The 24881-nt window shown below is 53.6% G+C and overlaps 1 protein-coding gene across 1 annotated transcript in view; it reads left to right on the forward strand.

The window, feature by feature from the left end:
- Window positions 1-24881, forward strand: part of BMP7 (bone morphogenetic protein 7) — an 82315-nt gene that overhangs the window by 41400 nt on the left and 16034 nt on the right. The window contains exon 3 of the mRNA XM_081832540.1: window positions 17103-17251. Coding sequence (XP_081688666.1) covers window positions 17103-17251 — 149 coding nt within the window. The remainder of the gene's footprint in view (window positions 1-17102; window positions 17252-24881) is intronic.

Genomic DNA, 24881 nt, shown 5'->3' on the forward strand with positions numbered 1-24881 from the left:
GAAGAGGGAAAGGCCGGGGGCTTTGGAGACACCTGGATCCACCGCCATCCCACCACTTGGAAGCTGGGTGGGCCAGGGACCCTGGTGGAGCCTCCCCGATGATGTGACTGGGAGCTGCGGAGACCCTGACGGTTGCCCAGCGGCTGAGCAGGGGCAGATGGGAGGGCGGGAGTTGGCTGTATTTTGCCCATTGTCCTATTCTTTGTACCTGGAGCCTGGCACACAGCAGGTGCTCTGGAAAACCTGTGGGTTGGGGGGGAGGAAGGCATGTCTGGCCTTCTCCTAGGGCGTGGGCTTCCTGAATCGTGGCACCATGGCTGCCTCTTGCCTGCAGGTATCCCCAGCTCCGAGGCAGGGCCTGGCACGAAGATGCAAGGGACAGCCCTGTTGTCTGAGTGAGTGGCCGCCAAGGAGGCCCGGTCCGGCCTTGCACTCTCCCAGCTCCTCCCAGCTCCTCCAGCCTTGGACTGGTCCATCCCAGCAAACCTTCCAGTGTGTTCTCTCTTCCAGAACTGAAACTTGAGAAGGCCTTGTTTGCAATCTTTCTCTGGCATTTGAGCCCAATTTCCAAAAAAGTGAAAATTGCCCATAATTATAATACTTTTCAATCTTAGGGAAGTTTCCCTGTGATGATTATAATTATATTATTTGGAGCTGTGTGCCAGTGGGTACCCAAGGGTAGATGGGTTCTCGTCTGCAAATAGGGGAAATGTCAGCCTGTGTGCTGTGGCCCTGGGTTTCCTACATTGGAATGAATTTCGGGAGAATGGCTTTCACATTGGGGGCTGTCTGTATAACTTGATCTGGCGCTTTAATTCCAAAAGCACTTCATACTTGGACCTCTGCGCGCCTATAGGAGCCTGTTTTTCCAAATGTATTAACATCTGTGTTTCATATCAGGCCCTGTAATTGCTTTAGCCTTTTTGGCAGGAGACAAAGAGAATTAATATTTTTCAATTTGGTCGTGAGCGGTCATCTGTAGCTGGGAAGAAAAGGGCCTGCTCAAATATGAACTCAATGAAGATGGGGAGGGCAGGCTTACCAGGAAGATGATGTTTTAAAGGAATCAACCATGCTCGTGGAAGTCCTTGGTTGTTTCAAGTTCGTGGCGGAAGTAGGCATCTGGGCAAATGCTCAGAGTTCTTGCAAACACTGGTTCTTCCTTCCTTCATCTTCTTGCCAGCCTGTCAGCACCATTTTCTTCTCCCAACCCCCCAGCACTGCACAATGCCCATGGCCTTCCGTTTTGCCACTCCAGAAATGGAGGAAGGAAAGCTGACAGCCGGCCTGCACTCCCCCTGCGGGATCCGAGGCAGGCATTGCTAATGGATTGCGGCACTCCCTCCTGCCTGATCCCTGCCGGGCTCGAGGCCGTGAGGCAGCCCTTGCTGCTGAGTGAATTGCTGCAGAGTGAAGCCTGCTGGCCACTGGTCGCAGGTCAGGTTTCTTGGAAGCTCACCCCAAGACGAGGATTATGTGTGCAAGTGAGTAATTAGGAAATGTTTCAGGCAGAGGAAGGGGCACCGGGAAGTGGGTGGGCAAAGGCAGGCTGCCAGGCCACTGAGAGTCTCAGTAGGGTGACTTTGGCTCCCTCATCCTGCAGGGCTTTGGGAGACAGAGTCGCACCCCTGACCTCCAGTCAGGGCCCAAGGGGCTGATGTGTTTAGGCCGCCACCTCCATCAGCAGCCTCGAAGGCTGGGTCTCTCAGGCTTGGCCAGACTGACATGCCGCGGCATGACCACGGATCCCTGTGTGAGCTGGGCCATCCTGGGCAGCATCCCTGGCCTCTATCCGTGAGATGTCACCGCCACGCGTCAACAGCCCCAAATATCTCCAGATGTCGTCACATGCCCCCCGAGGGCAGAACGGCCCCTGGCTGAGAAGCACTGGAGTGGAGGGAGGGATGGTAGCCCCCAGACACTCCCACTCTGGATGCTGACCGGTGAAGTGGGTGCTGGCATCTGGGAGGGAGGCTCCCTGGGGGCTGTGGAGCCACCTAGGAGGGTCTGAGAGGCTGGGGTTCTGGACAGGCCCCAGGGGGCGCTGCTGGCTCTGATGTGTACACTCAGAATAGGAAGGTCTTCACCATCCCTGTCTTCTTCCAACCTTCCTGTTCGCCTTGCTTACCTCTGGCCACCCCCGAAACACTGCTCAGTGCCTGCCACGCACCTGCTCACGGGTTCTCTCGGTCCCGTGGTCTGGGATGGTGAGGCCCAAACTGAGGTGTCCTCAGAACCACCTGGGAGTGGGTTTAAAGAGAAACACAGAGGGGTGCCTGTGGGGCTCAGTCGGTTAAGCGGCCGACTCCTGAGGGCGGCTCAGGTTATGATCTCAGGGTCCTGGGATCGAGCCCTGTGTTGGGCTCTGTGCTCAACAGGGAGTCTGCTTCAGCATTCTCTCTCCCTCTCCCTCTGCCCCTCCCCCTACTCACTCTCGCTCTCTCTCTCTCTAAAATAAATAAATCTTTAAAAAAGAGAGAGAGAGAGAAAAACAAAACAGAAATTCTCATTTGTAACCCCAACAGGTCAGGTGTTGAAACTAGAAGTCTTCGTGTGTATTCTTTTTATTTTTTTTAAATCTTATTTTAGAGAAATTTTAGGTTCACTGCAAAACTGAGCGGAAGGTACAGAGGCTTCCTCTTACACCCCCTGGCCCCACACATGTACAACGTCTACCATTATCAACATCCCCCGCCAGGGTGGGACCACTGTTACCGTGGATGAACCCACATGGACAGGGCATATCTCCCCAAGTCTGCAGTTGATACTAGGGTTCATTCTTGGTGGTGTCCATTCTATGGGCTTAGATAAATGTATAACGACGGGTCCACCATTATGATGTCATCCTGAACATTTTCACTGCCCTAACAATCCTCTGGCCTCTGCCTGTTCATCCCTCCCCTCTCTCAAACCCTGACGACTCCTGGTTTTTTTTTATTGTCTTAATAATTTTGCCCTTTCCAGAGTGTCCTATAGTTGGAATCATACAGGATGTGGCTGTTATTATTAATTGTTAAAAACAAGCCCCTAAGACTGGCCACATCATTTGTGAGACCCGGTGCAAAATGAAAATGTGGGTCTACTTGCTAAAAATGTACCATGGATTTCAAGACAGTGATGGCAGAGCATTAAACCATCTACAGAGTCCTTCTGTGCGTGGGACCCGGAGCGACGGCACAGGTCACATGCCCGTGGAGCTGGCCCTGCCAACTCTCTGGGTGTGCATATCTGTTGATATCTCGATTCAGATGGACACCTTGCGTCTATACCTTGAAATCCCAGGACTTTAATCCAGGGGCATGCCTTCCACAGTCCAGCTCCAGCCTCATTTCCAGCTGTCTCCTGTACACAGCTACATAGACACACACCCACCCCCCCACACACACAGACATGCACACACACAGGCACGCACACACACAGGCATGCACACACACACACAAGCATGCACACACACAGGAATGCACACACACATACACAGGAATGCACACACAGGCACGCACACACACAGATGTGCACACAGGCATGCACACACACACACAGGCATGTACACACACAGATGCACACACACAGAGGCATGCACACACACACACAGGAATGCACACACACAGGCATGTACACACACAGATGCACACACACAGGCATGTACACACAGAGGCACGCACACACACACATGCACGCACACACACAGGCACGCACACACAGGCATGTACACATACATGCACACACACGTGCACGCACACAGGCGTGCACACACACATGCACACACAGGCACGCACACACACAGATGCACACACAGGCACGCACACACACAGGCATGCACACACACATGCAAACACACAGGCATGCACACACAGGCACACAGGCATGCGCACACGCACACAGGTGTGCACACACACAGGCATGCATACTCACACAGGCACGCACACACACATGCACACACACGCACACACAGGCATGCACACACACAGGCACACACACAGATGCACACACACGCACGCCCATCCACAGATGCACACAGACGTGCACACAGACACACAAAACACAGACACATACACACACATTGATGCATGCACACACATACACACATGCCCTCTGGTGTGGCCAGGTTGGCATTTGCATACCCCTTTGCTCTGGACACATCTTGTTTTCTAGCCCATCTCCCTGTTTGTTCAGTCTACTCCAGTTTGATTCTCACACTTATACCCCCAAACCAACTTTTTGAAAAAATATAACTTACTTTTTATTATGAGACTTTTTTTTAGAAGTTTTAGACATAGAGAAATTGAGAAGATAGTAGAGAATTCCCATACTCACTGTACCTGGCTTCCCCCATTAGCATCTGACATTAGTATGGTGCATTTGCTATAAAAAATGATCCCACGTTGATGCATTATTATCATTAGCTCAGGTCAGTAATCTATCCAGATTCCTTTTGTTTTTACCCTCATGTCTTTCTTCTGTTGGCAGGATCCCATCCGGGATGCCACATGACTTTTCCTTGTCGTGTCCCCTAAGGCACCTCTTCCTATGAGTTTCTTAGACTTCGCTTGTTTTTGATGATCTTGCCCTTCAACCAGCTTTTCACAGAGTGTTTGTACATAACCCTTTCCCTCTACTGCTAGTCTGTCTCAACCCTACCTACTTTATTAGTATTATTTTTTTAAATCTGACTCTTTTTGTAGTTTTATATTTTCTTTGTCGTTTATTTTTTAAGTTTATTTATTTCAGTCATGGCTACACCCGGTGTGGGGCTCAAACTCACAACCCCGAGATCGAGAGCCTTGTGCTCCCTCTGAATGGGCCAGCCAGGTGCCCCCACAACCTTGCCTACTTTAAAATCTAGCTCAGACCCCCATCATGGCACGGTCTCACTGTCTTTTGAACCTGGACAGCTGGGAGTCAAGATCACTAGGTCCTCAGCCTGGAGCACCTTGTAACTTTTGGGGCTTTCAACCACCATCCTTCCAGTGCCTGGCACAGAGCAAACAGTTTTGCTTCTTGAGTGAAGACTAGATTATAAGAGCCTTTTAAGGAATAGGATTTCTTTTTCTGACTCTTCTTTAGGGCCTAATTAAGGACTCTTGAAAGATGATACCTAGGTCCAAAAGCAGACTTCTTTTTTCCCCTCAATGTCATGAGGTTGGGGATTTGCACTCAACCTTTGACTCAGGGATTGGGCCCACGGGTGGGGGGCGTGGAGGAGGGAGGGCAGGGTGGTTTGTGAGGCAGATAGGACTAAGAGTCAGAACCAGGAGCCTCCAGAGAAACCTATTGTCAAAGGAAAGGAAATGGGGATTCTCCTTGGAAAGCTTTTGCTAACAGAGTCCTGCTTCAGATCCCTTTCCCATCAGAGGGCCTGGGGTGCATCTCCAGACCCTGAATTCCCAGGAGAACCTGTGACCCCCACAGTTTTGCTTCCTGGGCAATAAAGGGAGCTGCTTCCTTCCTCTTCATCACTGTCTTCTCGCGCTGGCCCATGGCCATGGGTGTCTTGAGTGGGTGTCCCTGCCCTGAGTCTTTCTCCTCCAGCCCCTGTTGGCCACCTCGGGGGGGGATGACTCCTGCCGTGTTGGCCTCGCCAGCTGTGGCCTCAGACAGAGCCTCCGTCCCTCCTCAGTGAGGTGGCCGCAGACCCGGATGCTTCCGCCCGGCATTGACCTCTCCTGCCCGAGGGTCTTCTCTGACCCTGGGAATGTCTGCAGCCCATGGAGGAGCCAAGGCTCCCGGGAGCAGCCCTCCGCTGCTGGCAGTCAGGGACTGGTAGATAAGTCCTGCAGCTTCCTGTCACCTTGGGAAGCACCGCGTGGAGTGGTGTTCATGCTGCGTCCTGGGGGCCCAGAGGGTGTGAGCCCCACATGCACACAGTGTCCTGTTTGGGCTTTTTTCCATCCCTGCCTTGCATTCTCCCTCAAGTCCAGGTGGTTCCCGGGGCGGGGTGGGGGGCACCTCTCAGGCTACTTGCATTTAAGTCCTTGACTCAGGATCTGCCTCTGGGGGTCCCCAAAATACGACGGAAGATACGACGGGGTGCCCAGCTGGTAGCGCCGTCAGGGAGCTCGGTGGCGTGAGGCCCAGCGAGCTCTCCTCAGCCTTCCCTCTGGCCACCGCTCTTCCGTTGAAGGACCCGCGGTCGGAGTGAAGTCCGAGACACCCCCCCCCACTCTGCATCGAGGCGCTCTGATCTGACCTTTGTTTCTGAAAACCTTGACCTTGGCGATCGTGATCCTTGTTTCTTCCGCAAACCCAGCTGCAAGGCTCACCTCCCTTCTCCGTCCACTGCCTGCTTCACTTGACTTTTCCGCCTCTGGGTTTGGAATCTTAAAACAGCCTGTGGTTCTTTAAAAAAAAAAAAAAAAAGGGAAGAAAGAAAGAAAGGTAGGGAAGATGACCCAGCATGAAAGCTGTGTTTGTGTTGGTTTGTTTATTCCTTGAGTGTGCGTGGAAGAGGCATCATTGACCTCATTCTCTTTTGGTCTGGCGCTGGAGGAAACGGGGCAACCAGGGGAAGGCTCAGAAGATGAGTCTCTCCAAGGCTCGCCCGCCCGCCTCCACGAAGCCAGATGCACGCAGCCGCCCAGGAGTGGGTTTCCAGAGCCACCTCCGAAGCCCCACGGCGCTCCCCAGCAGGCCCAGTTTCTCTGGGCGCCCCCTCCCCGAGGCCTTTCCGTGACTGATGTCACCAGCGCAGCTTACCTCTTGTCATTTGGTGTCGATGTGCTTTGTGCCTCGGTTGAACCGAGTGACAGGGCCTCCAGTTTCCGGAAACTCGGGAGCCCAAACCCTGGAAACTGGAAGCAAAGGGGAACAAGAGTCGGGTCCAAAAGTAAATCTGCCGTTGGCTTTCTTCCCAGCTGCGGCTTCCTGGCCGTCCGTGTCCTCCTGGTCCCCCCGGACACCTCCCGATAAAGGAGCTGGTGCTGCTGCTGCTGAGGGTGCAGGCGCGGAGGAGGTGAAGCCCGGGTCCCCGGCAGCTTCCCGCGGGGGTCTGCTCGGGCCAGCCGGCAGCCCCCCGAGGACACAGGCAGCCCGGGAGGGTGGGCTGTGCAGGGCCTGGGACTGACCGGTGGTGGGGCCAGGCACCCCCAGGGGGCACTGGGGTAGGAGGGAGCAGTGGGCCGAGGCCCCGGGAACTGGGGGTGAATCCACTGCTGGAAACACTAGAGTCATTTGAAAAACAAAAGCATTCGCTTTTGCCCTTTAACTAACACAGACGATAGAACGTGATCCAGAGCCCCCCCTGGGCTGGTGGCAGTGGTCTGAAGGCGCCAGCACGTTCGCTCAGCAGGTGTTCGAGACCTACTGTGTGCCACGCTGCGTGCTAGGAGCTGGGGCTACCCCAGCGGCCGGCAAAGCAGGCCTCGCTCTTGTGGCCCTAGGAGCTCAGAATCTGGTTGGGAAAGAGGAAAACCCAAAGAACTCTGCAAACAAATTTAAACACCAGCCTGAGCGCTGGAAAGGAGAGGCTCGGAGCGTGTCTAAGGACAACGTGCCCCTCAGGGTGTTGCTGGAAGCTTCCCTGGGGCGCTCAAGGAGGAACAGGTGTGATGGAGATGAAAAGACCGGGAACAACGTAGCAGGTGGCAACTGTGGTTGGCTGCGGCCCCGCACAGACGAGAGCCTGAAGGGGGGCCGGCAGGAGGAATGTGGGGTGATGGGGGGTGTCGGGGAGGCAGGGGGAACACGTTAGGGAGTTTGGGCTTTTTATTCTAAGAGCTAATAACGGCTTGAAGGCAGGGCAGTTATCTACTCAGATAGGAGGCTCTGAAAGGCCTCGCAGGTTCCCGGGGACAGGGGAGGGCGGGTCAGGGAGGGTGGGAGAACTTGGTAAACTCCAAACCCTTCCTCTTGCAGATGGGGAAACTGAGGCCCTGACCTTAATGGCTGCTGATTTGCTTCCTGACTTTTGACAACAGGGGCCTCCTGGACTGTGGACAGGAGTGTTGTTGACCATCCTGTGAATGCCCAGGTGAAGGGCAGGGGTGGGAAGGGAGGAGGGAGGGAGAGAGAGAGAGGCAGACAGACAGATGGTCCTGGGGTGGGGAAACCGTGGGCTGGCGACTCATGCTCTGGCCGTGGGTGGAGGGTATCATGCTTCTTTGTGTGTTTTTCCACCTTCCTCCCAAATGACTTAATTTTAGCCTTCCTGGATATGCGTAGTCTTAAAGAAAGTGTGTTTAAAAAAAGTCTTGAACCTCCCCGACTTCATCTTCCTGTTCCAGGGATGCCAGGGCCTGTTCGGGTGACTTGGTAGAGGGCATGGCATTCCTGGAGCCCCAGGTGGGGTGCTGGGGACCTGGGCTGGGTCCTCCCCAGCCTGGGGCTCTGGAGGGGCACTCCCCGCAGCACCACACCCGACTTCCTCCGTGGGCCCTTTGATCTCGTTCCCGGCTCCCCTGCGGGCCTGGTGTTTGCGTGCTGGTCGGACTCCAGGTGCACGGGGGCTGCTGGCTTCCCAGCCTGACTCATCCTGAGCTGAGCAGCAGCATGCCTGCTCCCCCTCCGTGACATCACGTCAGCCCGGGAAAGCTGGGGCTTCCCCACCGCACTCACTCTTGCTCTCTGTCTTCTGGGGCATGTTCTCCAGGCCCCGCAGCAATTCACAGTGTGCAGAGTTTTAAAGCGCCCAGCCCTGCAGTGTTCCAGAGAGCCAGAGGGTGGGGGTGAGGGTCAGAGCAGGGGAGAGGGAGGGGAGTCTGCAGGTTACCCCTGCTGGAGACTCTTCCCAGCTGTGCTTCGGCCCAGAACCTTCCCATGGCTGCAGGCTCCCCTCGCCTCTCTCATTTGGTTTGCACACTCTGCTGGAATGCCCTTCCTGCCCTCCTGGCTTCATTAACTCTGCCCATCCCTCTGACCTGCCTCAGGAGACACTTGAGTGCTTTTCCTTCCTCTGCTGCCCCGGAGGACTCCTTCCTCACCTCATGCCCCCGGATCAGGGTCTAATAGCCTTCACTGTGTGATGCGTTCAGCTCATCTGGAGTCAGAGCTCCATCTCTGGCTGCTCACAGAGTGCCTGGGACCTAGGGGTGTTCAGGGTTGGTTTCAGGAATGGAACTCCATTCGTTCCTATGGCTGTTGTGACAAATCACAAATTTCGTGGCTTGACACAGCACCCATTTGCTATGTTATGTCTGTGGAGGTCGGAAGTTCTAGATGGATCTCACTGAGTTAATCTGAAGGTGTGTCAGGGCTGAGCCCCTTCTGGATGCTCCAGGGGAGAATCCGTCGTTGCCTTGTCTTTTCCAGCTTCCAGATGCCACCCCCATTCCTTGGCTCATGCCCTCCGGCTAGCAGTCACTTCCCTGTGACTCTGCTTCTATCCTCACACCTCTGTCTCTGTCGCCCTCTTTGCCTTATAGGGACCCTGGTGATGACAGGGCGCCACCTAAATCGCATCTGCAGGGCCCTCTTGCCTCGACAAGTCACAGGTTCTGGGGATTAGGATGTGGACTTCCGGTGTGTGTGTGTGTGTGTGTGTGTGTGTGTGCACATGCGTGCGTGAAACGCACGCACACGTGTTATTCTGCCCACCACATAATCTGAAATTCATTTCTCTTTCTTTGATGGGGGTCACTTGGCATGGAGCTAGCCACATTCTCCTGGATTCTCTCCACGTCCTCTAACCCCTGGGAGGACTCCTGGCTGGGGGTCCCAATGGGAAGGCTGGCTCCGTGTGGCTTCCTGTCTGGGGCCTGCCGTTCACTGGCTGAGGACACTTTCTTAACTCATCTGCACCTCCACTGTCTCGTCTATAAAGTGGGGGTCGTGACCTCATGTACACCATTGGAGGAGGGAGGATGAGGTGAGAGAATGTCCCTCACTCGAGCTTGGTGGCCCAGGCCTTAGTGTTCTGGTGCTGGGACCCCCAGCTGCCAGCCAGACCTCCTGCAGAGACCCTGGTGCCTCCAGATGTGGCTCTTCCAAACCCCAGCTCCCTGAAGGCGATGGGCTGTGTCTGAGGGACCCCGGGGGCGGGGGACAACTGTTGAGCTGGGTCTCAGGCCAGGATGGCAAGAGTGTTTTCCATCATACCACCCAAGACAGAGGCCCAGAATTGGCTCTCCCCATGTGGCCACCAGCGGCCCGTGCACAAGGTCTGGCCTCCTGAGCTGAAAATTAAAGCCACGGGAGTAGATTTCTAAGGCCCCGTTCAGCTCTTAAGACCCCAGATCGCTGGGATCTGCTGGCAGAAGGTGGGAGGAGGCATCGTCCCCACATGGCTGTGGGATGGAGGCTCTCTCCAGTGATGAGGCAGTGGGCACTGGGTGGGGTGGGGGGTGCGGCTGGGCTCTCTGTTTCCTGTAGCTCCTGCACTGGCCCGGAGAAACCCTCAGACTTCCAAGCTGGCCAGTCTGCCGGTTCCAGGGCTGTCCTGTCTGGGGCTGCATTTGTGTGGCGTGCTGATCTCCTGGAGGCCCTGGTCCGGGGGTGGCACCCCACATCCTGCATGGGATCATCCCGCTGTGGGAGTGGGTCGTGGTGAAGGCCCTTGAGATCACAGTCTCTGAATCGTTTCTAAGGAGCCAGAGGGCTAAAAAAAAAAAAGCACTTTCCACCTTCCCACGTTGGGATTTAAAAATACCCACTTTTCCAGCGGGGTGGAACTTTCCAGGGAAGGGGGGCTGTGAGGCGCTGGAAAGCAGCTCTCGTGGTGGCATGCGGTCCTCCGGCTTCTCTCTGTGGGTTAGATTTCAGCTGGTTCCCAGGGTTGTCCCCAGGAGCAGGAGGCCGCCGGCCCCAGCACCACCCTGTTCCCAGGCTGGTGGTTAAATATTAACACCCCTCCGTGCCACGACGCTGGGGTCACCGGCGGTTCACGCCTCACAGAGAGCAGGGCTTCAGGGCAACCTGGGTTTCAGGAGGGAGCAGTTGACCTTCGGGGTCTTGCTACTGCTGCTTCCATCGGGAGAAGCAGGAGAAGGTGAGGCGAGGCCACGTTTGCATCCCAGCTCGGTGGCCCCTCTGTGAGCCTGGATGAGTGGGCACGTCGTCCACACCCACGGAAGGGGGCTGAGAGCCGGGCCAGCCCCCTCCCCCGGGGTCGTAATGCAGATCGGGTGGAACATGGGAATAGGCTGTCCCACGTCAATCTTGCTTCTTTCAGAAATAGAAGGTGCCGCTGCATTGGGACGCTATTGATGAACACGTGCAGAGGGGGGAACACATCTTATTAGCATAATGGCTCTATGTTCTGTATTTTAGGCTTCAGTGGGCTTTATCCATTTAAAAAAATAGAGCTTTATTGAGACATAATTCACATACTGTACAATTCACCCTTGTAAAGGGTACAGTTCAGTGGTTTTAGTCTATTCCGAGCTATGTGACCATCACCACTATTCCACATTTTCATTAGCCCAGAAGGAAACTCCGTGCCCATTAGCACCCACCCTCCCCCTGTGCGCCCCCTCCCAGCCACTGGCAACCACTAAGCTTTCTGTCTCTGTAAATTTGCTTCTCTGGACATTTCATATAAATGGAATCACACCGTATGTGGTCTGCTTTCTTTTACTCGGCATAATGATGTCAGAGTTCATCCACAGAGTAGCAGGTTTCAGTTCTTCATTCTTTCTTACTGCCAAATAATTTCCCGTTGTGTGGGTTTACCATACTTTGTTTATCCATTTATCAATGGATGGATATTTGCGTTGTTTCCGCTTTTCGGGGCTATTATGAATAATGCTGCTATGAACATCTGTGTATAAGCTTTTGCGTGGATCTATTTTTCATTTTTCTGTTGGATAGTAAAATTACCTCAAATGGTAGCTCTGTGTTTCTCCTTTTGGGAAACTGCCAGACTGTTGTCCAAAGCAGCTGCACCATTTCCCATTCCCATGAGAAGTGTATGAGCGGTCCAGTTACTGTGAATCCTCATCAACACTTGTTACTGTCTGTTTTGGTTTTAGCCATCCTGGTGGGTGCTAAGTGCTATCTTACTGTGGTTCTGAGTCCCTGGTGGCTGATGATGCTGGCCTTCCTTTCATTGGCTCACTGGCCATTCGTATATCTTTATAGAGATGTCTATTCACATTGGCCTTGTCCGTTGTTGGAGGCCGTGGTGGACTAGCTTTTCCCACCTTGTCCTCTCCCATTTTCTTGACCAATTTGTATAGGCAGGAATTGTCTGTTGATAATTTGGTGATTTTGGTAAAAACAAAGTACAAAGCCATTTAGGAATGGGGGGGTGAGAAAGGCTTTTCATTTCTATTTCAATTCTTAATGCATGTTGTGTGGCTGAAATTTTCTATTTCTTTTTTTCACCATTTTTTAGCATTTTGTATTTCTCCAGAAATGTACACGCTATACATTCTGTTTTATAACACCTTTTCGCTTGATACCCTATCTCCCCCTCATCAAGAAGTGTTGATTTATATGGAAGTTTGTGCACACCACCATGTCTTACCCGTGTCTCTTAGTAGATGGTTTTCAGTTTTTCTGCAATAAACAGTACAACTATGGTTTGGGTTCTGTCTCTGTGATGGACAAACTACCCACAACAGTGTAAATCGACAGTCATTTTGTTGCTCAGGAATTTGGGCAGGGCTCAGCTGGGTGGTTCTTGTACTTTCTATGGTGTCTGCCGTGGTCACTGATGAAGCTCGCGGCTCAGCTGGGGGCTGGCTTGGTTTCTGTCTCTCTCTTTGCTAGACCCTCTTGCCCCATGGTCTCTGCCCCCTGCCATGCAGTCTCTCTCTATAGCACAGCAGTCCGATTTCTTGATCCATGGCTAGCTTCCCAGAGAGCCAAAACGGAACTGCTAAGCCTCGGACAGAGCTGGGCCTCACTTCCACTGCGTCCTACTGGTCACAGCAAGGTGCAAGGTCAGCCCGGACTTCAGAGGTGGGGAACAGACTCCACTGATTTATGGCAGAGCTGCCTGTGTGTACCGAGGTGGGAGGAATTGCGGGTGGCCCTATTTGCAGAAAGTCTATGACTCTGAACATCCTAGTATACTTGTCAGATGAACTTTGGAGTCAAAGTGAACATTCTTTGAATGGATAGGTAGTCTATTGACTATTGACTCTTGGGTTTTGGGGAGGTCACATAACATGGGGGCCCAAACAGATCTAGCAGGGAATGTGCACCGGGGAAAACTCTAGAGATGCCCCAGGGAACCTTGAGAGTTTGCTGCCTAGCTGGTCTTCCCTTGGGTCTCCGCACTTGCTGAAGAAGGTGGCATTATCCCCATTTTACAGAGGAGGAAACTGAGGCCCAGGAATCAGCTGGCTCAACCTACTCTCCTCTCTTCCCCATCCCCCCAGATCTCATACCTATCTAGTATTTTCTCTGCTCCACACACCATGGTGACAGTAATAGGCATCATGTAGGATCCAACCACCTCCTGTGTCTCTTGTCCTTTGGTGAGAGCTGAGTTAAGGAAGTGACAGGGCTCACGTGCTCAAGTTCTGGGGTCAGACTTCCGATGCTGTGCCCGGTTCTGTCCCTTACAAGGTCACTGAGCGTAGACAGTTGGCTTCACTTCCCTGGAGCCCCCCATCCTCATCTGTAAAATGGGAACAACAGTCTTACCGTTGGGGACCCTGGAGAATTGACGCAAGGGAAGAACTTGGAGTTCCAGCAGGGCTGAGGGTGGGGGAGTGCTGTCGGGCTCCTTGGGGGACCATCACCCTGAGCCTTTCCCGCCTCTGCTCGCGCCCGGGCTGGGTCAGGGAAGCCAGCATGTTCAAGGTAAATAACATGTCACAGATGTCCTCCCCTGTGTAAGAACCATTGTGCTCTAATGAGATGCTCAAGGTGGCAGCTAGAAGAGCCCACTCTCCCACCTGTCCCCGTGGACTTGGTTTGCAGAGTCATTTCTACATTGTCCTCTTCATGTGGGCCAACCTCATGCCCAGACCTTCGGGGCAGAAGCAAAGCCCGTTTTAGTATCCTGCTCTTCCCGCCTCTCCAAGGCTCTCCTGCCCCGGTGCCTTCGAATGCGCCTCTGCTCCTTCCAAGCAGGCCCAGAACAGACCCAGACCGAGGCCAGGGGGAGGGGAGTTGGTATGTTCCCGCTGATTCACGGGATAAGTCAAGGCGAGCCGGTAATAAGAACGTTTGGTATCATTTGGCAAGACGTTCACTGTTCGAGGGCCCCAAGTTACTGTTCGTTGTTTTACTGCCCATAAGGGCTTATCCAGATATCTGGTCACATTTTTCTGCAAATAACATTTTCCAGCAAAGTCACCACCCAGATTGGCGACTTCTGTGCTGTGGTGTGGACGCTTCCTACGAGGGCCCAGGGAGCCTGTCTGAGTGGGGGAGCTGTTTGGATTTGGAGTGGCGTTTCTTCTCTGCTGTTCGTTGTGGACTGCTGACTGCGGCGCTCCATAGCCAGGGCAGTCATCAGGGCAAACTGGAGACGGGGACAGCAGGAAACTCTTGTTTGTAAGTTGAAAATCTGTGCAGACATCCCCCAAGCCAGTTCTGGAACTGCCTGTCCAGGGGCCCAGGGAAGAAGTGGAAGAGAGGTGGTCGTGAAAGACCGTCTCGTTATTATTCCGTTGGGACAGGACAGTCCAAGTTAGGGTCTTCGGTATCCTCTGTGGCTCTAAAAAGCCATTGTTGCTTCTATCATCTTCTATCATCTCTTCGTGCTGGAGAGGGGTGTGAGCTCAGAGGGGCTGGTGAGGAGAAAACGCACTGTCTTGTGCTGCAGCTACGTTTTGTTGGCTAGGTGATCCCCAGTCATGGTTCATTTGCACACATTGCGTAATATAATTCGGCATTTTCTCAGTCAGGTTCTGGCCATTGTTGAATATCACCTAAAGTGAGATTTTCAGGGACGTGGATGCGGATAACCCCTCTTTCGATCTTACGGTCCCGGTGATGCTGTCCCATCCCTGCCCTCCCATGGCCAAGGGCTGGGCACCCCCTTGACTAAGCCAGCTAGGTTCTCTGCTCTCAGGCTTTGGGATGGAGCGATGCCTAGAGAGAAGTGGAACCCAAGTTCCTGCCTTCGATAGCTGTGCTTGATGAGACAGCCCTGCATCCTCACACCTGCCTTGGCTCCTGCTCTATCTGAGGCTGGTTTTCCAGCCCTGTGTACGCCCCTCTGAGGACCCGTGACTCTCCCCATACAACTCCAGTGGGTTCTGCGTTCAAGGAGATTTGAGACACTGGCTAAAATTACTGATTTATTTTCTGCGTGCCTTCTCACAAGTCTTGTACACATGAAGGTGACTGGTAAACGTCAGTGTGTTATGGCATGCAGCAGAATTACAATTCACCAACCTCACAAACGTGGAGTCTCCAGGCCACAGAGATGAATGGGGATGACTGGTGATAGGAGAATCAGGGATGGGGGCCAACAAGAGATATGTGCCTCATCTAAGGGGGCATCTGCTCCTCGGCTCCAGCCGATGTCTTAATGGCTTATATTACAATGAGTTTGATTTGCCAAAGGCTCTGAAATGATGATAGTCACACCTGAGCAAAGATAGTGTCCAGAAGAACTGTGTTCATATGTGGTTGCAAGCTTGGGCTTACAGGCCGTCTCATTGGATTTCAGTCCTGCCTTGGCTCTGTCTTAGCACACAGGGACCCCTAATAACCCCAGGCAAACAACTGTGCCTTTCTGAGCCTCAGTTTTGGGGTCTGCACAATGGCCCAGGTAATATTATCCACCTCACAGAGTTGTTGTAAGGACTCAGTGCTGACATAACGCTGGTCAGGCATTTCAACCCAGAGCCTGACACACGGTAAGTGCTCCATAAATAGTCAGAGAAAATTCACCTTAATTCCCAGGAAAATTAGATCACTCCAGGTATGATGGGATGGAGATTGTCAATGCCCCAGGGCAGGGGCTGGTTAGGTGTTGTTCACCATTGTACCCCAGTGTCTGGCACAATGTGGGGGGCTCAAATATTTTAACTGATTATTGAAGGACTCAAAATATTGAAACTTTGAATGTTTATAAGTAAAACTGCCCAAGATGTTATGAGACCTTGTATACTAGAATTCTGCTATCTTTTACCAGAGGTAAAAATTCACCAACCTATCTACTCTCCAATCCATCCACCCATCCAACTACCCATTCACCCATCCATTCTTCCATCCACCCATCCACCCACCCATCCATCCATCCACCTATCCATCCATCCATCCATCCATCGATCCATCCATATGCCCACCCACCCATCCATCCATTTGTCTACCCACCCATCCACCTAGCCATCCATCCATCCATCCATCCATCCATATGCCCACCCACCCATCCATCCAACCATTCAACCATCCACCCACCCATCCACCCACGCATCCATCCTCTCATCCACCCACCCATCCATCCACCCACCCATCCACCCATCCATCCATGCATGCATGCATCTATCCACCCATCTATCCACCCTTCCATCCATCCACCTACCCATCCATTGTCCGTCCACTACAACATCAGTTGTCGTTTTACCCATTTTGCTACTGCAAAATGTGAGGAAGAGAGGATTAAAGGCTTATCTCTATTAATAATGTCAGTCTAGGAGTTCACCTCCTAATACTTGGTGGACTTATGAAGAAGTTGCATGGCATGGAAATGAAGAGCATCTGCACTCGTGCTCAGTTACCTGAGCTCACACCCCAACTCAGTAACTTCCTAGCTAAATGACCTGGGGCAAGTCATGGTCTTACCATAGCCAGTGGAGATGATAATATCCCTACACTGTAGGGTCGTGAGAGTTGAATGAGATGATGTGTGTAGAATATTTGGGGTGGTGCCTGGCACATGGTGAGTAATCTAACAAATGTGGGCTTCTGTTCCCTGAGACTCCCAGCAACACAGAGGCTGTAAATTCCTACCTTCCTGTCCCCCTATCCCATTGGTGTGCCCCCCTAACAAGTGTGAAGGGTGAGTTTGCTTTGGAGCAGCTCCTTGTCCCCTGTGTGGATCTCTTTTTGCCACTAACACACTCCCTTTTCCCATCACAGCTACTAAGAGGTCTCCAGGCCTGGGTCTTGCTCTGCTGCACCCACATTTGGGGGCCTGGTGGCCCTCCTCCTACCTCCCCTACTCCACATGGTTCTTCTCTCCAACAGCGGCTGGCTGGTGACGGGGTGATGGAGCCATGACCTGCTGACCTGGGGCCTGTGTCTCCCCTCCTCTCTTGCAGGGAGTCAGACCTGTTCCTGCTGGACAGCCGCACCCTCTGGGCCTCGGAGGAGGGCTGGCTGGTGTTCGACATCACTGCCACCAGCAATCACTGGGTGGTCAACCCACGGCACAATCTGGGCCTGCAGCTCTGCGTGGAGACCTTGGACGGTAGGTCTCCGGCCACCACCCCACTGGGTCCGGCTCAGCCTGTGCTCTTGGGTTCGCATAGGAGCTCAGCAAGCTCGTGCTTGTTTCCATCAAAACAGGGCCCCCCAGCCCCCACCAGCCAGTACCCACTGTCCAGCCTTTTGATCCCAAGCCAAAGTAGCACCTACCCCCTTTGCAAGAGAAGATTACACAGTTGGCCGTAGCCGGGTTGGGCGAGGCCTGACTGCGCAGAGTGAGGCCCTCACCAGTGGGGTTGGCATCCTCTTGGAAATGCAGGCCTGCTACGTTAGAACCAGCACTTCAACCGGGGCCCCAGGTGATGGCGGAACACATGGCCATCTGAGACGTGCTGACCCAGGCACCCCAGCCTGGACACATAGGGCATGTGTCCCGTGCGTGGCAGGATGTCTAACAGCAGCCCTGGCCTCTACCCACCGGGGCCAGTAGCATCTCCCAAAAATGTCTCCGGATGTTACCAAATGTTCCCTGCAGAGCAAAACTGCCCCTGGTTAAGGACCACGACACGGGTGCAAGGAAGGCACGAAGCCCCTCCCAAGTGACCCCAGATGTGGTTCTGAGTCCCAAATATTTGGAAAGTCCACTGTTGGCCTGCGTCTCCCTGTGCCTCCCACTCACTCTCTGCCGGGCATCTGCCTGCTCTGACAAGGGTGGCCAGAAGGCGAGTGGGAACCAGGGTGGGACTGCTTGCACGCACGCCTGCCTCCAAAGCGTGCTTCTTATTAAGTGGGGGATCGCTTTGGAGTGGGTAGCTTCTTCCTTACACCAGCTTTCAGGAAAAAAAACCCAAACTAGAAACACACTGACTTTAGAATAGGTAATACTTACCAGTGGCTTAAAAGGCAAGTTACAGATGCGTGCAAGGGTGCAGCTCTCCCCGGGGCCGCCGCCTCAGCTGCTCACTTCCATCCCGGGGGCACCTGCTGTTTCCACGTTCCTGGCTGTCTTTTCAGAAATGCGCTCTGGGTGTTTAAACAACTGCACGTAGATTCTGCTTTGCTTTTATTTTATTCTTCCCGCAAGTAGTGACATAGTGTATATGGTGTTGTCTGCCTTGCTTTTTTTTTTTCACCTGACAACTTACCTTGAAGGTTGGCCCTTTGCAGCCGTGGACGAGATGCCCTCTTTGCTCGGGGGCTGTTGTGTTTTCGCATACGTGCGGAGTGAATGTAGCCTGCCACTCATTCGCCGTGTGACTTTGGACAAATTCCCTAACCTTCCAGAGCCTCCTCGTCTCCAACACACAGGGCCGTAGGGGGCATTAATACAGAAGGAGTTTTAAAACAGTGCCTTAGTGTGCATAGGAATCGCCCGGGCATCTCATTAAAATGCAGGTTCTGATTCAACAGGTCTGGAGTGGAGGGGAGGCTGCCATGGAGGCGGCTGGTCCCGGGCCATGCGTTGAGAAACAGAGGCTGAGTCTAGACACGATGCCCAGGAAACACACCCTGAACCAGGGCTGTTGCTTCTGTTATTAATGGTGTTGGTGTTGTTATTACTGCTCCTGACTTATCCACGCCCCCCCGGGAAGGACGTGTAGGTGTTTTCTGGTCCTTTGCTCTTACAAACACGGCTGCAGTGGAAAACCTCAGTGCACACGTCGTTGTCCACTTGAATGTAGCTCTGGGATAAATTCCTGAAAGGGGCAAATTCAGCCTGCATCCTGTTTTTCTGTGGCCTGTGAGCTGAAAATAGTTTTCACATTTTTAAATGGGGGAGGAACATCAAAAGAAGAAGACCGTCTCATGACATGTAAAATAATATGAAATTCACGTTTTGGTGTCAATAAAGTTTTATTAGTACACAGCCACACTCACTCATTTACGTATTGTCTAGGCCTGCTTTTGTGTTATCACAGCAGGGTTAAGTAGTCGTGACAGAGACTCTGTGGTCCACAAAGTTGAAAAGATTTATTATTTTCAGATGATTATTTATAGACAAAGTGTGCAATTCCTCTTGTATGCCAGAACTTCTCAAACTGTGTCCCATGAAGTGTCGATGGGTGTCCCGGGGGAAAGGAAGCATTCATGATCAGTTAAGTGTGAGAAAGGCCAGGTTGGATAAACTAAGCAGGTTTCTCTGCAGGACTTCTCAGAACCTTTATTTTGCAAACGTCCGTTGTGAATTTCCTGATGGGGAATAGAGCATAGAGGAATTCTAAACTTACTTGACAATAGAGTCATTCAACTCTTCTTTTTCACTTACAAGCTCCTGAGGAACATACTGGAGATGAAGTAAAAATGGGGCTACGGTAGATTTGACTCCTCTCTTCAGAGTGACCATTTTCCTGGACTTGTGGATATTGTCTAGATCTTCCAGCTTGACCTTGATGGGTCTGTGCTTCTCTGCCCTGTCTGCCCTGCTGGCTTGGGGTGGCCCAAGTTTGGTTTTTCTCTTAAGTGACACCCAACCCAGTTCCCCTAGTGTCAGGCTTGCCATCACCTTTCTCCCCCAAAGTCTGGGGCTTTGTGCCCTTATTTCCTCCACTTCTGCTTCCCCCCAGAATGCAGGTAAGGCTTGGCACTCATTGAGATGGCACAGCCTGATGGTTAAAGCTTGGGCCCAGGAGGCCAGACTCACCAGGTTCAAACCTCACCTCTACTGTTTCTACCCACATGATCCAGAGTGAGTCACTTAATGTCCCTCATCTGGAAAGTGGGGTTAATAATAGTTTCCACCTTCCAGGGTGGTGGTGAAGGATCAGATGAGCTCATGCAAGTGAAGAGTTTAATTGTTCAACTTGGGGCAGCCACTGAGCCCAGAGTCAGTGCTTTATGCCATGATCTCTTGTAATTCCCATCATGAGCCACAAGGCAGATGCTACCAGTAAGATCCTCACGGGACAGGAGGCCCCTGACAGGTGTGCGGTTGCATGTTCTGGCAGCCACCTGGGGACCCCTCTTCATCTATGGGGAGGATAGCCTAGTGCTCGTAAGATGCAACCCAGGGTCTGGGCAAGGATCAGAAGCTGTACGCGTGACTCAGGGCCTGTCTCCTCCCCTCCTGCCCCCTCCCAGATGGGGCACCCAGAGCTGGGTATGGATGCCACCACCCAGGGATTTGGCTGCTCTGTCCAGGCACTGTGCATGCCCAGGAAGCAAGTTTAGCCTGGTGGCTTGGGTCAGGGAAGGACCACCCACTCAGACCATCAGAGAAGGATAAAGGGTACAATGGCTAACTGGGGGGTATGAATTTCCGGATCTTTGTGGGAATGAGATAAGAAACAAGTGAGCCCAGCGTTTCTGAAACCATGGGCTCCTGGCTATGCAGTTGCTTTCCCTCCGACCCCAGTGTCCCTCAGAATCCCCTGGGGGGCATGTTGAACTTACTGATTCCCAGGTCCTACCCCAGACCCACTATGCTGAGTCCCTGAGGATTGGGCCCAGGAAGCTGCCTTTTCTCACGAGCTCCCTGAGTAACTTGGGGCCTGGCCCAGTGCTGACATGCTGGCAAAGTCATGCCCCGTGTTTTGGGGTACCTGCTACTAAGATGATGCTCAGGCTGAGCACCCCATCATGTTAAATGCCCGCACCCGTGAAAGACCAGCAGAGCCTGTTGGGGAGTCCGTGGACTTGGGGCTCCGTTTGCTGGTACACCACAGCTGTGTTTCTTGTAGAAGCAGCCGGGCCCCTGCCCCGGGGGCTCCTGCTGGCATTCACCTAAACTCAGTGAGCCCCGCTGCTGCCTACAGCACCTGGGCAAGCCGAGTTCCAGGGCGGTGACCCCTGCCCAGCCCCCAGTGCCCGCTCTGGGAGGAAAGGAGAAGGGGCACCGAGTCAGGTACAGCGTCTGATCCTTGTCCAGACCCTAGCAGCATCTTGCAGCCACTAGGTGGCTGCTGGAATATGGAGCCTGTCCCCTCTCAAGAGGCCTCAGTTTTCACACCCATACAATGGGCATGTTGATGGTAGTTGTACTGGTGAGCTTGCTTCCATCCTAGTGAGGCACAGACATCATAGATCTTCTTTGAGAAGGTTTAGGTCTGGTGCGAGGGGAGCCTCCTGCTCAGCGGGTCTCCAAATCCCTCCTGAGACCACCCAGGAGGAAGACCTCCCTCTCCCTCCAGCTGCGCCTTCCTGTTAGTGCCCCTGGGGAGCAGCACAGAGCGTGCCTGTGCGGGGGAGAAGCCCATAAACGCTCCGGGCACCTGTGGCTCATCGGGAGCCAACTGGGGAGCATTGTCTCATCCGAGGACAGGACGCTGTGGGAAGGAGGGCTGGCGTCTACTTGTCTTTCCCTTTGTACAGAAGGCAAGAGGAGAGGCAGCTGCCCCCAAGCCACACAGGCGGTGTTCTGCACTCCAGGGGCGGGTGGGAGAGGAGAGGAGGCACGAATGGAGGGGTGCTGACGCGTTCTGGCTCCCCCCGGGTGGAGGGCTAGCCAGCTGACAAGGGGGCTGTCCCCGTGGTGCCGGTGAGGCCTGAACCCTCGCTGCAGGCCAGGCTGCTGGCTTGAGGCTCCCGTGCAGAATAGGGACAGACCCACACGGGTCCTGCCTGGAGCCAGCAGCCCAGTCCCTGCTCCTCGGGCAGCCTCATGTCGTGTTGGGCAGCGGGTCCAGCCTCCCGATGCCTTGTCCCTTCTTCTGTTCCACGGGCGCAATAATGGTCGGGCAGAAGAGTGAATTCCTGGGAAATGCTGAGCCCTGGGCCTGGCACCCCATCCATGCTCCCTGCACACTCGATGGGATCGTCATGGTTGCCTTTGACGAGCTTCGTGCTTTCGGGGACCTGCCCAGGGAGCACGGCTGTTAGCATCGACACGTTAGCAGACGAGGAAACCGAGGCCGAGAAGGGGGAGCCACCTGCCTGAAGTCGCCCAGTTCCCTGGGTAGACCTGGGCTTCACCGCTGGTTCTGACTCCAGTCCCCCAACTTCGCTCTTCGCTGAAACGCCTTCCGAGGAATGTGGTCCGCAGGGACCAGGCTTGGGGAGTGTGTACTCCATGAGCGCCTGCCAGGTACATGGCTGGGCCCTGCCGACAGACAGCTCGGGACCCTACAGCGTCCTGCTTCCTGCCTGGGAAGGAAAGGGTTTGAGAAAGAACCCAGAGGCCAGTGTGCTTCCCGCAGGACCAACAGAAGTGGCCAGGGCTGCGTTTGACTTTTGTGGGCTCCTCCCTCCATTAAAAAAAAAAAAAAAAAGTAAAAATGATGTTTTATGACCATGTTGGTATAAAGATGAATATAATCCTGGCTGGATTAAAAATGAAAACATTTTCATGGGCCCCTAAAAGTACCATGGGCCTGGGCACTGTACCTGCAGACAGGATGGCCCCGGGTCCTGCATGCCAGGCCAGGGAGCAATGCTGGCCTCTCCCTGCCCCAGCACCTGGGTGTTAGAACCAGCTTCCTATAGTCGAGAGTCCCTCCACCTGCACTGGAAACACATTTCTTCACTCAACAAACATTTGATGAGCCCGAGATTGTTGTAGGCACTGGGGTAGGGCCTGAAGGATTTTGCCATCACATTGCCCACGTTCTCGTCGGAAGGTGGACAGTGACGAGACCGTGTTCTAAAGGTCAGGGAGGAGGCTGTGAAGACAAGTTCTGGGGTTCTCAGGAGGGCTTTCAGCTGCTCTCTGGATCCATACCCATGGTTTTTCCACTGCCACCTTCCGTCCCAAAGCTGCGGGCAGACGAAGACACTGCTTCGGGCTTGAGACGCTTTTGTCCTTGCAGACGTGCAAACACCTGGTCATTTGTTCCCAAGACAAGGACTCCAGCCTCTTGTCCTAGTTTCTAGGGTCCTCCTCCTCTCCTTTGTCCAGAGAAGAAATCACTCAGAGGCTCCGGAGGACGGTGTCGAAAAGCCCGACCTCTCTAATCCAAGAAGACAATCTGGTGGCGTCATCTGCCCCCCTCAGGCCTCCTTGCCTCCAGCCGCTGCCCGTAGATGAGGAGGCCTGGTCTCCCCGCTCCCGCCCCCTGTCTGCTTCCTGAAGTCAGACACACATGCATTCTGGATGTCTGTGCGAAAAGGGAGCCTCTCGCTTCTCTCCTCGGGTGCGGGAGCACGTGCCCCTCTTCTTCACCAGCCCCGACGGGATTGAATGGGTTTGCAAGGCATTTAAAGGATAGAGGGCATCTGCTGTCCCGGTGTGATGCTCGGCGGCGGCGGCTGGGACGGGACCGCGAGGTGAGCCATTCACCCAGGGCAGCTGTGCAGACCAAGCCCCGTAAAGCCGAGGTTGGCGAGTGATCCGCCCACAGCGCGCAGCTGGTTCCAAGGTGCCGTCACCCTTGTGATTGCTTCACATCCTGTTTGTTCAGAAGCCGAGTGAGAGACAGGAGGAGGCCTTGATGACCCAGAGGCTGGGATGGGTCCTTCCCGGGCTGGGTGGGCAGCAGTGACTAGGACAACACTGGGTCATTGGGGCCAGGCAGATGTCACAAGTGTTAACTACGTTCTCACCTGTCACTTGGGCCTTGGTCCACGGAGACAAGTGGCCGGAATTAATGTGTTTTGTACAATCGGCGAAGAGCATTCTGCTGCTGTGGGCCTCCACGGGGGATCCAGTGGCTCTGGGCCTGGAAAACGAAGCCACAAGAAAACGAAGATGTCACCTTCTCTGTGATTGGGCTGTGCTCTCTCCTCTCCTGAGAGGCCCCATTTGGGCTCCATGCCTCTTCCTGGGGATCTTCCCCTGGGCTGGGCGTGCTGATTCTGCTCCTGCCTCTCCAGGACCCGCCAACGGTGGCCTGATGCACGGGCTTGTCCCTGTCCTCCACGCCCAGAGTCCTGCACACCACCACCCACTGGCTCACCTCTTGGAAGACCTTCCTCCTCATGCCTTGGGGAATCCTTCCTACAGTGTGGAGGCTCTGTAGGTTGCCCACATTCACGCCCGAGCAATCTTTTCCTTCCTGTGTTTCCATCCACCTGGACTCAGTGATGGTTTGGTGGTTAAGTTCACAGCTTCGAGCCGGCTTCCCCATCTGTAAATGTGGGGTCAGGAGGCCTACCTGAGGAGGAATGGGCTCAGCACAGTGCCTGGTGCAGAGCAAACGCTCAGTAATGGTGGTTTCTCATATTTATTGTGAGCCAACAATGGGTAGAACCAGCTCTGTCAGGAATACTTTCATGGGCAAATAACAGACAATTAAGGTGCCTTATCTCGGGGCAGTTATGGTTTCCTTTACAAGTCTGGAAGTATGTGGATCCAGGGTTGGTTAGAGCAGATGTCAGCAAACTTTTCCTATAAAGTACCGGATGGTAAATGTTCTAGGCCTTGTGGGTCAGATAGTCTCTGTCACAGCTCCTCAACTGTGGCATTAGAGCATGAAAGCAGGTGGTAAATATGTGCACCAATGTGCAAGGTGGTTCCAATAAAACTTTATTTGCAAAAACAGGCGGTAGGCTGCATTTGGCCTGCAGGCTGCAATTTGCCAACCCCTGGGTTGGCAGAATCAACAACAGTCCAGATCTTTTCCCTCCTGGCCCCACGTTGTGTCCTGAGACTCATCACATCACATTTGGCAAGATGGTGGCCTCCACATCCCCAAGCACGGAGGAAGGAAGCAGGTGGACTAGATAAAGGATCTTCTTTCCTTCTGCCTGCCTTTTTAGGGAGGAGAGCATCTCTGAGAAGCCTGCAGCACCCATCCTAGAAC

This window comes from Leptonychotes weddellii, chromosome 10 (assembly GCF_054177405.1).
Source record: "Leptonychotes weddellii isolate Sample4059 chromosome 10, ASM5417740v2, whole genome shotgun sequence".
In the NCBI taxonomy this organism is placed as follows: domain Eukaryota; kingdom Metazoa; phylum Chordata; class Mammalia; order Carnivora; family Phocidae; genus Leptonychotes; species Leptonychotes weddellii.